This window comes from Cariama cristata, unplaced genomic scaffold (assembly GCF_000690535.1).
Source record: "Cariama cristata isolate BGI_N322 unplaced genomic scaffold, ASM69053v1 scaffold11510, whole genome shotgun sequence".
In the NCBI taxonomy this organism is placed as follows: Eukaryota; Metazoa; Chordata; class Aves; order Cariamiformes; family Cariamidae; genus Cariama; species Cariama cristata.
Window position 1 is genome coordinate 33291 of NW_009595289.1, and position 15867 is coordinate 49157.

Sequence of the window (15867 nt, forward strand, 5' to 3'; positions counted from 1 at the left end):
CATGGTGTACCCCCCTCCTTTAACATAAATGTATGAGACAGTACTGCTTTGATAAGTTCATTTGGAGTGTACTTTGACATTTGTAATTAGCTTTTGAATTAAATGTTGTGGTTGCAGATTCATAGGCCTTTGCTCTAGGATGCCTGTACAAGGTAGCAGGAGCAACTTTCTGTGTAGAGTATTAAATGGAAATATTTACATTTCAGAATACTTCAGACCTGCTATGACGATGCTGCAAAGTTTGTTCATCTTCTAATGAACCCTGGATGCAACTACTTGGTGCAAGAAGACTTCATTCCTTTTTTACAAGTAAATTGCAACTGAAACTAGTTCTGGAAAGAACAAAATGATGAACTGGCACAGCCCCACATTTTTGAGCTAAACTTACTTTTTCATGCTTTTCACTAAAGTTTATTGTTAATATTTAGTGTAACTCACTTTGTATGGTCCACTGAGATGCTATGGAGTGAATTCTTTTACAGTTAATCATTTTGTATAAGGTGAGGTCTTTTTTGAGAGCTACAGTAAGATCCGTGGACTTAGAATTGCTTGCAGGAATAGCACATGTATCAGAGAATCCTTATGGTTTAGGAAGGCAGTTGAAGTTCTTTAAGTCAAGGAGGGCCTTTGGAGGGCAAAGGAAAAGTGGTGTATGAATTCAAGACCTAATACAGCTTCTCTCAAAGAGCAGCAAACAACACCTTTACTAATGAACAAATAAAACCTAAATTGGCTTTTACTGAATCTGTCAGGGACAGAATTACGAACTACAGCAGTAAGCAGTGTTCAAAATCTTCAGCCTATATAAAATCTAAGAAAGCTTTTGTTTATCTGGCTTATTTGAAAGAAAATTGTATTTTTAAAAAGTCAGCAGTGTTATTTACATGAAGCATGTTGTAAATGAAGTTATCATTAATGACATTGGTAGTTAATTTGAACTGTTTTGGTTAAGGAAGCAGATGTGCTATTCTGTGCTAATTGTTTTATATAGTCACTAATGAATACTGTTTGGCATATTGTTATTCCTTTCTCTTTTTTTTTTTTGTAGGATGTGGTGAATAGTCATCCTGGCCTATCATTTTTAAAAGAAGCATCTGAATTTCATTCTCGGTACATTACCACAGTAAGTGGTTTGTATGTGGAAAAGCTATTTTTTTGTTGACTAAGTCGGGAAATCAAAATTACTGAGATTAGTCAATATGTATAAGCATCTCTGTCCCTTGAGAAAAGTTAAGTGTGCTGTCAGTCTTCATTCCTACATAACTGGAAATCTTGTGAAGAAAGACTCAATTGCTTAATCATCATAGTTTTTCTTAACAAGAAATTGCTGAACTTATTACTAGCAAGAGAAACACTGAATTGTAATAGTGTAGGATAAGTTAATGAACATTAAACAAAGAACAGACTTATCTTAAACACTTGGTTGTGGCTATAGACTGTACTCGTTAGAATCCTGACCTTACTCTGGGATTAATTAAATGGAATTTTGAATGAAAGGTCTATATTAATGTGATTATCTTCAGTATTAAGTAAAATAATGATAATATTGAGCTGCTTGCCACTTTCCTCTCTGGAGATTTTTCTTTCTAAGCAGGTTTTATACATGAAAAGTTCCATTTCTCTCTGCCTAGGATTATATGACTAAGGTATTCTTTCTGTACCCAGGGGAGAAATCAGTGACATTAAATTTCTCAGCTGTAGACTAGACAGCTGATTCCACTGAAGTCTCAAAAGATTAAAATTCTTCAAAATGACATTCAGTTCACTTTCTTTGTGCATGTGAAAAACAGCTTAATGAATATTCTCCAGCAAAAACCATGCAGAGTTGATCATCTTTTATCCAGTTTCTAGTTTGACCCAGACCAAAACTGTGGAAGCTTTTTTGAAAGTATTTGGTTTTGGTTCCTCATATCCTTCTTATAGAGGCTTGCTGTCCTATCAAGTATGTCCTGCTGCATTAGGTTTTGCTTCTTGTTATGATGGTTACATGAGCTCCCAGAACTTTCTTGTCAGATGTGACTGAAGGAAATGTTCTGCCTGTGAGTAGTTTTCTTTCTTCATGGATTCTGGGTTGTATCAAAGCCTGCTCTGCTTAAAGCTGTGAAAGCTTGCTGCCTGTCCTGAAGGATTGTAGGAGGCAAAATCCTGCCATTTCCAGTTACTTTTCTTTGGAGGAACAGCTTATTTGAGTAGGTCTGAGTCTAGCAGTGTTGCATAAATTACTGCTGGCAGTACTTTACTAGCAAATTTAGTGTAGTCTTCAGCAGAAATCAGTGTTTAATCGAAAAATCCCCAAAGTTAACTAGTATTGCTACGAATATAGCAACAATATTTGGAATACTATTCTGCAGATCAAGAAATGGTAGGAGGACCCTTAGCCCTTTCTTGTCATATTTTAGGATGGAGTAACTGTTGCCCAATAGAGTCTTCTAAAATTCTGTCCTGCAAGTTATTACTAGTAATGATAGATGATTTTCTGTAAGATGAAATAAGGCATTTCATACCTGTATTCAATTAGCTTTACTTTGCCACATGAAGCTTTATCTAAAGGATTTTCTAAGCACTGCAGTTAAGAGTTAATGTCTGTTCATGCTAACTTCCAGTTACAAATTAAATGATCCATTCTTCTCCTGTGTGTTTTTTGTGTATACATAGGTATATAGATGTGTATGCATATATACATTATGTACATCTCTTTAGTGAAGCAAGTGTCTTGTAAGTGTTGTTCAACCATGGAAGCAATCAGTTGCCTGCTAAGCTATAGTATAGGTTGGCAGGTCAGTCTAGTAGTAAGGTTAGGTACATATGTCCAAGATAAAGCTGAAATATGTTAGAAAGGTTTGCTCTGACAAATTAGATACTTGCAGATAAAATGTAGTACGTTATATATATATCTGAACTATGAATTCTTGAAATTGTAATCTCTGTATTGCACCATTTCTTCTCCCTTCTGACAAACCACTGTGCAGCATAGTAAAGAAGGCAATTCTCTGACAATTTGCTTATACTCTGCTTCGATTCACTTTAGAAAACCATTTAAGTCTATTCCCAGTTGTCTTTAGCAAACACTCAATTTTGGTTTTATTTTTAGACCAGTTATATGTATAACAGATGAGATAATGACATGCAGATGGATTAAGTTGCAAAGCTAAAGCAAAACCTTTTTAGAAAATATTGCTTTGTAGTATAAGCCAAAAATGGGCCTTCCCTATACTCACAATTAGAATTAAGCTAATTAAGTTTCAGAAGTAGGCTAGTCTATTCTGCTTTCTGGGTTTATTGAACCAACTGTTCTTGTTCAAAGTAAGAGCTGTAGAGCTTGCTGCATGCTACAGTTTAAGTTTTATTTTAAAACTTTATGAATCAATTACTCTTCTATTTGTAACTTAGAAATGCTTGGTTTAAGCTGTTGATTTACTGCAATTAAAGTCTGAATTGATAAAAACTTAAAGTCTTTAGTTGGGAAGAGGTTTTATTTGGGGGAAAAGTGTTCCTAAAGAGATGGCTTTTTTAGCTAGTAACTACTGTGTTGCAAATGAAATGCTACACACGCAATATTTAGTCTTGCTAATTAGTAGGTATGAGTCTCCAGTTAAGCAGTTAAAGTTCATAATATGTTTAGATTTTTTTGTCCAGGTTTGTTAGTGGTGAATGGCTGATTTGAAATATATATCTGATTAAGTCCAACTAATTGAGGCGAATACTGAATTCAAATAAGAAACAGTAAAAACACTTTGAAGTCTTGTGTTTGTAAACTAAAACCAGGCAGATTATACTGAATGCATGAGTTTACCAAAATAATGTATGTGTGAAACTGATTTAAACAAAACTGTTGGATACTCAACTGAATGGATTTGTTTCTGGTTCCAACATTAATCATGGCACAAGAGCTAATCATTTTTCTTGCATAGATTTTGTTGTTGTTGTTGTTATTCTTCAGTTAGAAAATATTTATGTACTATTTTTAATACTGTTAACAGGGTTTTTTCAAGTAACTTTAAATAGAATAAAATTAAATGAGGAAAAATGTATTCTCTCTGCACCTACAGGAAATATTTCTGTCAAATGTTGATTTGTATTTGTGGTCTTCAGAAGTACCAATATCCCCCTGTACTCTGATCCTTAAACAGTCCTTGTTCTATTTCTGTAACTTCATTTATGAAGTAAAATATTCTTGTAGTAAATATAGGTTTCTAAATCTGAAGTGATGAGATATATTAATAGTTTTATTAGATGATATCCTGTAGATCTGGAAGACTAGGAGGTAGTGAAATTGCTAATAGACAGGTTCTGGATAGTGTACCAGTATTCTGCAACTTTACTGTGTGAAATATAGGTAGTGCAGCACTGAAAGATGACTTCTCAAGATGAGTTTAGATATAGATTTAGAAATGGTTTGCTAATATGACATATAAGAGAAGCATCAACCTGCTAAGTAATGAGAAGAATAGAAGTAGGGGAAAGATGCAGTCCTGTAATGCAGCTGAGCTAAGACTTATCTTTGATAAATGTTTGGGAGGGTATTTAGTTAGCATATCTAAGATCACCTTCTCATTTTCTGTTTCTTGCAGGTTATACAGAGAATATTTTATACAGTAAATAGGTCCTGGTCTGGGAAAATAACTTGTAACGAGCTCAGGAAAAGCAACTTCTTGCAGGTATGTAATATCTAAAATTTTGCAAGGCAGATGGTTCTACAAGTTTAAAAATTACATTAACTAAATGCTTAAGGGAGTAACATAAGTAGCATTTCTTCCTTTTTCCAAAAACTAGTGAAAGCACAATTGCATTCATTCTCATACACTAGAATATGTTTAAATGTTATCTTTTATCTAGAGCTATATATGCATATGTGTTTAGCAGAAGTCTGGCAGATCCCCTCATTCTTCTGTGAATGCATTAGTTTTCTGCCTTGTGTGTTCAGTCTTTGCTGCCATGCTGCATGGTGTGCACTGTCTCTGAAGATAAAAATTGTTCCACTAAAATAGCATTAGATATTAACTTGGTTATGAGAACTCGGATCATTCAACAAATGTCTTACAAATTCTTTAATGTGTTCTATTTATCCTTCTGATAATAGAATGTGGCATTATTGGAAGAGGAAGCTGATATTAACCAGCTGACAGAGTACTTCTCATATGAACATTTCTATGTTATCTATTGCAAATTTTGGGAGCTGGATACAGACCATGACCTCTATATTGATCGGAAGGATTTAGCTCGACATAATGATCATGGTATGAGAAACGAAGCATCTTTGTTTACATGCATTAAATGACCTGTAAACTTTAAACCGAGGAAGTGGTTAACTGCCAGCGTCAGTGTTCATGAGTCTGGTGTAGCTGACCCTGCTGACTCAGTGAAATAAAGCAGGACAAGTCATCTCTGATGCTGCTTTGTGCCTAGCCATACCAAATTTGAAGAATATTCTGAATTTGAATTCTGATCTTGGCAAAGAAATAGAAGAAAAATCATTTAAGTCTTGGTATCTTATAAACGGCTGCATTTGGCAGTTTTGGGTTGTCATCTTGGAAACAATCAATTTTACTGATATTTATCAAGTAGCATGGCTCTTTTGCCAAGGTGTGGAAAGAGTAGAAAAAGGCAAACATACATTCAGGTACTTTGTTTATTTTAGTTTTGTTAAATCAGCTGCAGTACATCTTGTTTCAAATACTGTTTAGCAGCTTTGCATTTTCTGCATTCACAATATACAATGACTGATTCTGTAGTCTTGCACACTTGTACCTATTTTAAATATTCTTGTAGCTTGTATGGAACTGTTGGGATTTTGGAATGCTTTGTGTCCGTTGTCATCCTAAAAGTATTCCCTCCAGGACCGGAAAGCTTACTTAAGCACAAAATGATTATGGAATATTATCTCACATTAAAAAGAATAACTAAAATTCTGATTGATTGCTTCTGAAAACTTGCCTATGGAAATCTGACTATACTTTAGGACACTGAGGAAGGAAAACTGCTTTCATTTGAGCGGTTGCTCTACTGGTTAGTACACTATAGAAAGGAAGCAAAACTGATATGATGCCCCTTGCAATTTAGTTTTGCATCCTTTAAACCATGGAATATTGGTTATAAAGCTTAACAGCTGCTGCTTAATGAGAACTAGACTAAATAAGAGCATAAAATGGATATGATAACTTCAGTCTTAAACCTTGACTTTTTGTATGTCAAAATGAGGTGATCTGGTTTTGTCAATCCCTTCCTTTTGTACTCTCACTGGTCTAAGGCTAGATCAAAGACTTGTATGAATTAAAGTATGCAGATGTTGTTGAGAAGGTTGAACAACTTCACTGTTTCAGATATAGATAAGAAGCAGCAGCAGTACGTGTGTCTGAAACAAATCGTCTGTCCTACAGTTCTGGGGATAAATACTAGTAGGGACTAGTGTCCTTACTGGAATAATACAGTGATAGCATCACCATAAGTACGTAAAACAGATGAAGTATTTGAGTAGTTAACGACCTGCTTTAATTATCAGTATTTCTACAATGCTGGAAAAATTATTTCAGAGCTAGAATAATGAGAAGTAATTCTTCTGTGAGAATAGTATCATATGCTGCTTTGAGTACCATCCACAGATTCTTCAGGACAAATTGAATATCCTTTCCAGAGGCAGTGCTTGGTTAAGACATGTCTGTAAAATCCCTGAAATGGTTTCAAAATAGAAGCATGCATCAGAACCATGGCAGAAATAGACCCATGTCCGAATCAGTTAGGTATGCTCATTATGTATGAACATGCCAATTCTATTTTGGCTCTTTGCCAAGGTCGTATGAAATGTAGTGGCAATTGAAAACATGATTTACTTGTCAAAGAACTGGTAAATGCTGTCTTATTATTTAGCCAATTTTACTACTTTTATTACACTACTATTTCTGTATCAAGTCTGAATTCCAAGCTAGTTGGTTCTAGCTTTGCTTTGGAGACTTTGTGTTAAGTGATCCTCTCCAAGAGGACTCAAAGGGATTAATGAGCACTACACTTGATCTTTCTCACAGATGCGTATGTATAAGAGGGTTTTAGTAAACTCTTCAACTAGACAATGCAAAGTAAAAATAACTTGTATATAACTGACACTATTTCAAACCTTTTTTCACAGCAATTTCAAATCGGATGATAGAGCGGATCTTCTCAGGAGCAGTAACAAGGTACTTATTTCGCATGCTAATCTGAATCCAATTTAATATTTGCTTGTTAAGTTGTGTGACATTCCCAGAAAAAATGCCTTCCCCTTGAAATGGAGCAGTGAATTTCAACATTTAGTATTGTAGTTTAAACTCTAGTAGTACTAGAGTGCTCTTGGAACCTTTGGCTCAGTCCAAGTTCTTTACTCTCTTTTTGTTTACCTGTATGTAACACTTGCCATTGGATATTGTATGGTTTAGCAGGGGAGGCAATGAGGAAGGGAAGAAATGTTGGCATTGTTGTTTTTCCATCCCTCAAACCTGTAAAATTTTCAAAGGGAATTGGGCTTTTCAGTACTACTTGTAAAATCAATGCTTATTGCATCAACCAACTTACAAATTGCCTTCAGTTGAGTTAATTCACGTTTTTGACAGTCATTCTTCAGTTTTCCCACTTGGATTGACTTTCTCTTGTGTATTTATGGCATTTTTACTCATTTTTGAAACATTTTGCTAGCACAATGTCTGCAGCTAGAAAGTGACTGATAAACAGAAATAAAAGCTGAAATGAGTGAAAGGACACTTGGCAGGCATATGTCTAGAGCTTACTCCTTTATGCAAGTGTTTTGGGCAATATACCATATTTTTCTAGACATCTTGAGGATAAAACAGCAAAAAATGGATTTTAGGAATGAAATGTACTATGTCTGGGAACTGCCTCCCTGACTTTTTACATGACAGGTTGACCATGTGTCTTCAGAATGTATTTGGATGCTGTGTTCTGTGGCATGAGAGTAGAAACAGGCAATTATGTCCTTGCTACAAACACTTACTTCCTGAATGTTTTTATTTCATTTTTATCTTCATGTTTCCATTCCAACACTTCTAGCTAGCGGAGTTGTGTACAGCTTTACATTCTCATTGCTTCTACCTGAATAGAAATTCTAAAAAGCATGTTTATTTGTGTATAATATATTTTTTTTAAAAATGCATTGCAATATCTCTTCTGTTAACAGTTACGCGGTGGTATTGCTGCCCAGGAAGGAAAGCTGTTAAGTCCTTCTGGACAGCGTGCCCCCTTCCTCTTCCAGCTGCCCCCTTCCTCTTCCAGCCATTGCAGTAGAAACAGAAGAGAGCACAGAAGCTCCTTATCCTGAATGATCAAAGTACTCTATGACAAGTCACCTTATGAACACTGCATCGTTTAGGAGTAAATAAACAGTTAATAGCACCAAGGAAAATAGTCCTTAATTTTAGTTAGTAAAAGCTCAGTATTTTAAAACACATTTTCTGTCTTTTTCCTCATTGACCTTCAAGGGGTAGAAAAGCCCAAAAAGATGGGAAAATTAGCTACGCTGATTTTGTCTGGTTTTTGATATCTGAAGAGGACAAGAAGACACCAACTAGGTATGAATTTGAATTTATGTTTTAACAGAAATAAAGACTGCCTTTATTGGTTTTCCAGTCCTTAAATGGGGACCACTGATGGTCAGCGGAAACTGATGGAAGAAGCTAAACTATAAAAACATGAGTGGAAAACTGGCCCAGTTCATTGCATCAGTCTTATTTGTCAGTGTCTCCTGTTGTTGCTGCCGTAGAAGTCTCTTTTAGTGACTTTCAAGAGGCTAATTAAATGTTACCATTCCATATGCTGTGTGTGGTCTACTTACAGACAGGGTCATAGATAAAGGAAATTGCAGTTGTTCATGGTGTCAGTGACTTTGGGAAAGTATACAGCTAGCATTAGCTGTAGGATATAGGTCAGAAACCTATTGTGTGACATGTCACTGGCTTGTTCGATATAGGTTTTGATGCACAATTCAATTTTTCATTGACTCCCTTGAGTTTTTATGTAAAACCACATGTTTTAGTCCTCTCCTCCTTCACCCATTCAATTAACAAGTGTGTTTTCAAATGCAATAATCTGTGGCATGGCAAATACCAGAAACTCTTACCACAACAGGTGATGTTTAATGACTTTCTATGGCATTATGGAATGTAGTCTTAAGTCTAGTTTTGCATCTGTAAGTAGCATAGCCTTTAAAACAGGCAACATATATTCTTGAAATTCTGCAATAATTTTGTGTAAACAGTTCTTTGCTATTAATTACTGAATTTCAGCATTGAATACTGGTTTCGCTGCATGGATCTTGATGGGGATGGTGCTTTGTCTATGTATGAATTGGAGTATTTTTATGAAGAACAGTGCCAAAAATTAGATAACATGGCCATAGAACCTTTGCCATTTGAAGACTGTTTGTGCCAGATGCTGGATCTCGTGAAGCCACAATATGAAGGTAATAAAATCCTCTTCCACCTGTAACTTCTCTTTCTCTGGATTAGGAGTTAGTGCACCCTTAAGAGCACTCAGTTGGTCATACAAAGAATATGCCTTTAGGTTGTCTTTTTCTCTGAAGTCTGTTAGAGCTTATTAATGGAATGGTTTTCCAATAGCAGGCAGGTGTTCATCTTCATACTAAAATTTAATATGCTGCTTTAAAATTCCTTGTAGGCTTTTATTGTGGGCTTGTAGCCATGTTTAGTCTTAAATGAAACCTTGTCACTATCTGGCTGAGGTGATACTCTCAAGAAAAACTCTTGACTCTTCTGTTCATTTGCCTTTTATCTGTTCCAGTACTCGTTTAATTGACATTTCTTCAGAGGGAGCAGTTTCTAAACAGTGTTTGTCTCTATAGATCAGTAATGACTTGACTTAAGTTAGAAGCCTAAGCTGCCGTTAGGAAATTCATGTCAAGGGGCTTAAAAAGAGCTGAATACTGAACTGCTGTCAGTTTTTGGCTATTTTCTACATTCATTTGAACCTTCATAGACCTGCATTCTACTCTCCTGCGTTTGGCGTATATGATCTTTAGCTGATGAAGCTTCAGTTTACACTTTACACCTGAAAAAAAACTTAAAGTGAGCATGATGCTCGCTTCATATTTGCCCTTCTGTTCTGCTCAACACTAAAAATATTTTTGTATGCCTTGGTAAACATATTACTGTGGTGTTGAAGAGTGAAATCTTGTATGTTCATGGTCTCTACCTTGGTGCTGTTTCTGATATTTGTCTCAAGTTGATAAAACTGTTGTGTAGCCGTGATGGATTAGCCTTCAGGGATTTGTTGAACTCAATACAACTGAGTTCAACCTGTATCTAAACTTAACGTCTCAACACTTGACCACAGGTAGCACTAACCCCTTATTATGGCTATACCTTGTAATACAAATTTCAGTGTGTAAGAGGACTTGGAATACAGTCTGGTTGCTATTATTGTACAGACTCTGCATTGCAATAAATTTAGAACTTGCCTATTTCCTCTTGAAGTGTTTGATAGGAGTAGTAACCTCTGTCACGTATACTAATGTGTGCGGGTTTTTAAGGTAAAAGAAAATTGTTGACCATCTTATTTAATGCTTTTGTTTAGCAAATGTAATGTTGTGCTAGTGTTTCACATTTAGACACTTCTAGATGAAGAACCGAGCTTTTCCTTCTTGAATATCAAGTGTCACTTCGAGTGTGTAAGAGGGTAGTTCTGTTTACTGTCTATACAATTATGGTTAGAGAATCAATAATAGTCTTGCCCACCTTCTTTCTAGTATTAACAATATCTAAATTACGAGAAACTTAATTTTATTTTTAAATTGCAGTTGTCTTTTATTGAGCCATTTTTTGCATGCTAAGGGAATTGAAGTGGCTCAAAACTAGAACTTAAAGCTTCATATTCTTATTTAAACCAAGTTAAAATGGATTTGCTATGTGAAAACATTTCTAAAGGCAGATTAAAAAATTGTAAATAAAAAAGGAGTATTAAGTATGTTTCGGACATGGGGAGCATTTAAGATGAAGTGAGCTCTGAGGAACAGATTTATGTTATATGGTTGCCTACAATAGCCTCCTGAACTCAGGGCTTCCCTTCCAGTCTTGTACGTTATGCTTCTGAAAGGCAGACATCTTCAATAACGTTTCTGTTCTGCATTTCAAATGGAACTAGATCAATGTATCTGCTCTATATCATGAGGATGATAAAAGGAGGCTGTGAAACACAACCAAGATGAGAGTTATTTAGGGCAAGAAAAATGAAAGCCAATTGTGGAGGGTTGATAGTTGTTTTTATAAACTGAGTGATGTTTAAAAGGTGGATTAAGAAAAAATTCTGTTCTTTCCTAATATAAAAAACTAGCAGCATAAAGTGACATTTCACTTGGTAGATTTGAAATAAAAGAAGGTACTTTCATACGTAATGGCTAAACCGTGATACAGTTTGCTACAGGATGCTCTGTGTACCAAAAAGCAAATTCTTTAATTTGTGGAGACCTGAATTAATTATCTCAATTTCATTCTTTTTTTTGTTGGTCTTTGAGAGACAATGGTAGGCATCTACATGAGTGTTAGGTGTCTAAGCTCCCATTGCAATAAATGGAAACTGGAGAGCAAATCAACACACCAAATATAGGTGTCTAACTTAAACTGGGAGCTTATATAACTAGGACTCAAATAATTTGCTTGGTTGTGGAGAGTTGCTGCCACTTGAGATGACCCAATACATCAGCCATCTGTGTGGGTCTGACAGATATGACACAGGTGCCATGAGAGATTTGTGTCGTTCTGGAGCATCAGCTACACGCCAGGCAGAATACACTCAGGCCCTTCACATGGCGGCAGACACAAGTGTGGCAGCCATTTCCAAATGGGATTCAGATTTTGCTTCCCTGTGTCCTTGAGTTATACTTTGTTAGAGGCTGGGACAATATACCGAGAGAATACTGTTCCAAGTCTGGCTTTTATTGAACTCTTCCATAACATCTGCAGTTAGCCCCTCTTTGATTGACAACAGAAGATTGTCCATACTTCAGGTGAATCAATAAAGGGGAGCTTTAAGGATAACCATCTGCCTTTCCTGGCATATCTGGTATTTTTCCATCTTTCTGCAGAAGCTTAGTATTCAGCTTTGAAATAAGGTAACATTTCTGAGCAACCTGACAAATACTTCTAACCCTTAACAGACCCATTGATTTGGGTCTTTAAAGTAGCACTGTATAAAAACCAACGAAACAAAACATCTCTGAGCATTTATCTTTCCTCTCAAGCAGTAAATATTGATCAGGCTGGACAAGTGTGGCAAACTAGTCTCTATGAAAAATTCATCTGTATGAAGCATAGTCACACGCAGTCTCATCTGTCATACATTTTTTTCTTTTCAAGTCAGGGAAGAGAAAGGGCTGCTGCCAGATCCTACCTGCTACCCAAGCACTTCTTGGAAGGAATGACTAGCTCACAGGAGACTTCTGTCTCTTGAGGAAGCTTAGACAATTATCTTAAATGATTTTTTAATAGCTAAGCAAGGTGGACTGCATCTCACTCCAACATGTTGAAAGACAGTAGGATGACAGCTAAAGCAACTAACAAATCTGAAACATTTGAAAGTTTTGTCCACTTTGAAGGACACATCTCTAGGTGTGTGTTTCATCTATTCCCTTCTTTCCCATTGTGTTGAGTATGAGTGACAAGTGTTCTTGAGCATGATGATGACTTAACTTTTGAATAACGTTCCTGCTTTCTGGAGAAAGGCTAATTTCAACTCTAAATATCTCATTATCTTCTTTACAGGAAAAATTACTCTGCATGATTTAAAGCGATGTAAGTTGACAAATGTGTTTTTTGATACTTTTTTCAACATTGAAAAATACCTTGACCATGAACAGAAGGATCAGTTTTCTATGTTGCGGGTGAGTATGAAGCTTTAAAAGTCTTTTTAGCTGTGTGCTTAAGAATTGGTATGTTTTTGTATAACTTGCAATGTGATTGTTTAGGATGGTGAAGGTGAAAGCCAAGAGGTCTCTGACTGGGAGAAGTATGCTGCTGAAGAGTACGATATCTTGGTAGCAGAAGAGGCAGCAAGTGATCAGTGGAATGACGGGTAAGAATGTAGCAGGAGGCTTGGTACGCATCTTCTCTGCTAACGTAGAGCCTCACCATCGCTATCGTCCTTCATGCTGGTTTTGTAGAACGTTGCTGTTTGTCATGTTTAGCTGTGTGCTCAGTGAGGGAGGAAGAACCTTCCTTGTACCTCAAATATTCCTTGACAGTTTGTGATGACATTGGTTTTGTCAAAGAAAAGATCCTACTTCAAATTTTAGGGGGGAAATAAGATTTGAAAAAGCTTCAACTCCTAAACAAAATACAACATTAGTTTTTGTAGCTTGTTGTTAAATGAGTGAAGAGCTTCGTTAAGAGCTTGGGGGAGGGGGGGATCTCACTTCTGAACTCAATTATATCAGCATAGAAGTATTTTCTCACGATTCTCTAAGAGTAAATAAAGTAATAAATCTTGCTGTTTCAAAATCTCTCCTTTACTTTTGGTATGTAGCTTCCAGAACCTCTTGGAATCCAAAGTCCTGAATTTGCCATTCATTGTTTTCATTATTTAAAAACATAAGGAAAACAAGTACAAATTTAACTTGTTTTAAGGCCTTAAGTTGATGGACCTGTCTAGAGAAAACACTTTTTCTTGCATTTCCTGTGTCAATATTCCATTTTAAAATATCTCTGATTCTTGCCAAGCATTTAGAGAATGACTAGCTTGACATTTAAGAGAGTGCTTGAAAACCTGAGAAAGTACAATCCTCTTAACACACTGATTTCAAGAAACTTCGTTAAAGAAAGCATATGAGGGAAGAGAGATGGGAGAGAGAGAGATGTTAGCACCCAGCCGCCTCAACATTGAGGATCATAGTCTTAACTCTTCGTGGAATCCTCTCCTAGAATTGATTAATATTACAGAATTAGCAAGCCAAAAAAATAACTGAAGTTTTGTTGTGCTGTGAGTTAGGCAATACTAAACCTTCAGTGATGTTTATCTCTTTAATCTTTTATGGTCATACACTAATTTGGGGAAGGTATAGAATAGGTATGTACATTCTTGATCCTTGCTTGAGACACTGTAATGCTGAGTATAATAACTTAAATTTGATGGATCAGAGGAAAGAACAGTTTCTACAGTCTTACTGGCTGTGAAATGCTATTTATTTGTAACTCAGCTGACAAAACTAGTGGGATTCTTATAAACTGGTGAGGGATTCAGGTTTTTTGCCTTCTGTTTTAAAATACCCTTATAAAAGTAACATGTTTAAACCATCAGGAGTCAAAATTTTTAAAAGTTACTGGTAGACTTGGGCTGCTCCTGACAGGATCAGACCGATCCCTTCGGTGTCTGCCAAAGGGACCCCCTTAATATGACACAGTAAATCAGCGCATCAGCAGGTCAGCCTGAGAGCCCAGGCTTGACAGCAATGAATAGTGTGTGGGAGACTAGAGGTACTGTTAAATCTAAACATCTTAAATCTGAACTAGATCCACTTCCTCCAGTGTTTTACACCTTTGTTGTTCCAGCCTTGTTTTCTCTCCCTTCTGCTGGTCTGTTTGTGTACTTCCATCACGGTAGTTGTGTGTCTCCGCCTTCCTGTTTTAAAATTTTGCTGCTGTTGTGAGTTTCTAGAATCTGAGTGCGTAAGCCCAGTTTGCCCACTTTCAGATACGAAGTTGTGAAATTCAGGTGGTTTTTGACTCAATTTGTCTGGAGCTCACCTGAGAGTTGACAGTTCAATGCAGATTTCCTGCTCAGGGTTCAGAAGTATACTATCTGGTCTGTAAAAGCTAATCCTCAGCTAGATTGCCAAGGAAGGATTTCCTCTAGCATTCTGTCCTGAGGCTGTATGCCGTTGTCACTGGCAGGTGGAAATCAGTTGTCACTGGCAGCTGAAACTCATACGAGCAAAATATCCTTTTGACATTAGTAGTAAGGGACCTGCATGTCAGGAAGTCAGGTTACTCAGCATCTCTGATCAAGGGTTTGAAATTGCTGGGCTCTTGTAGACAAATGTAATTTTGTAAAGTTCTGAGATAATGTTTAGGCACAATTTTACTCACAAGTGCAGACGGGATATAAAGTAAGAGCCTCAAGGTGCTTTTATTCCGATTCAGGCATGAGCTCATTGGCTGCCGCTGTTTCTTTGAGCTAAGTGCACTTCTGTGATTATCGTTTAGGCTAAATTATTTCATTTTTATGTATTTCCTACTCCTGTCCCCTCCCACACACCCCCAAGACGTCTGTTCTTGGTGAAGATAAAAGCTGCAAAATTCACAGCAAGTATTCTTGTGGTCAGATCACTTCTTTTCCACAAAAAATGTATTCAAGGTGTACCTGAAACCATGGTTCTATGGCTTTACACAGAAAGCGGAAAAAATAGAAACTAAAAGACAAAATGTTTCTCAAGTTAAACTTAAGGTAAATTTTTAAATATAATATTTAAGTTTTCACTCTTCAGGTCTTGGACACTTAGTGTTTCAAGTACTTCTGTGAAGTTTGTTCTCTCCGTGGTATAGGCAGAGTCTTCTTTATATCTCCATCCAATTACAGCTTAAGTCACACAGAGAATATTGTGGAACTTGTGGTTTGTAAGGCTGAGTCCTAATAACCCCAAAACTTGAAAAAACACACCTTCACTGTGTAAATACACTCCTTAAGGAAAACCAGTGTGTTTATTGTAAGAATAATGTAGTGGAGTATGCTGGGATATGGAGGAGAGAAGATGTATGATGCTAAAACGTTCGGTTTCTCATTTCTTTTGATCCTGGTGTTTGTAAACTGAAGCAACTCTTTGGTTGTAGGTTGCCTCTGCTTCTGGCATTAGCAGATTTGTCACAGATCTTACAGAAAAAA

The 15867-nt window shown here is 36.4% G+C and overlaps 1 protein-coding gene across 2 annotated transcripts in view; it reads left to right on the plus strand.

Moving 5' to 3' along the window:
* PPP2R3B (protein phosphatase 2, regulatory subunit B'', beta) overlaps positions 1-13069 on the plus strand; it is a 45051-nt gene extending 31982 nt beyond the window's left edge. For both annotated transcript variants that reach the window (XM_009701547.1, XM_009701555.1), the window contains exons 4-12: positions 207-309; positions 1049-1123; positions 4572-4658; positions 5081-5237; positions 7121-7169; positions 8463-8552; positions 9267-9442; positions 12756-12874; positions 12959-13069. In XM_009701547.1, the coding sequence (XP_009699849.1) occupies positions 207-309; positions 1049-1123; positions 4572-4658; positions 5081-5237; positions 7121-7169; positions 8463-8552; positions 9267-9442; positions 12756-12874; positions 12959-13069 (967 nt within the window). The remainder of the gene's footprint in view (positions 1-206; positions 310-1048; positions 1124-4571; positions 4659-5080; positions 5238-7120; positions 7170-8462; positions 8553-9266; positions 9443-12755; positions 12875-12958) is intronic.
* Positions 13070-15867: the final 2798 nt, after the last annotated feature.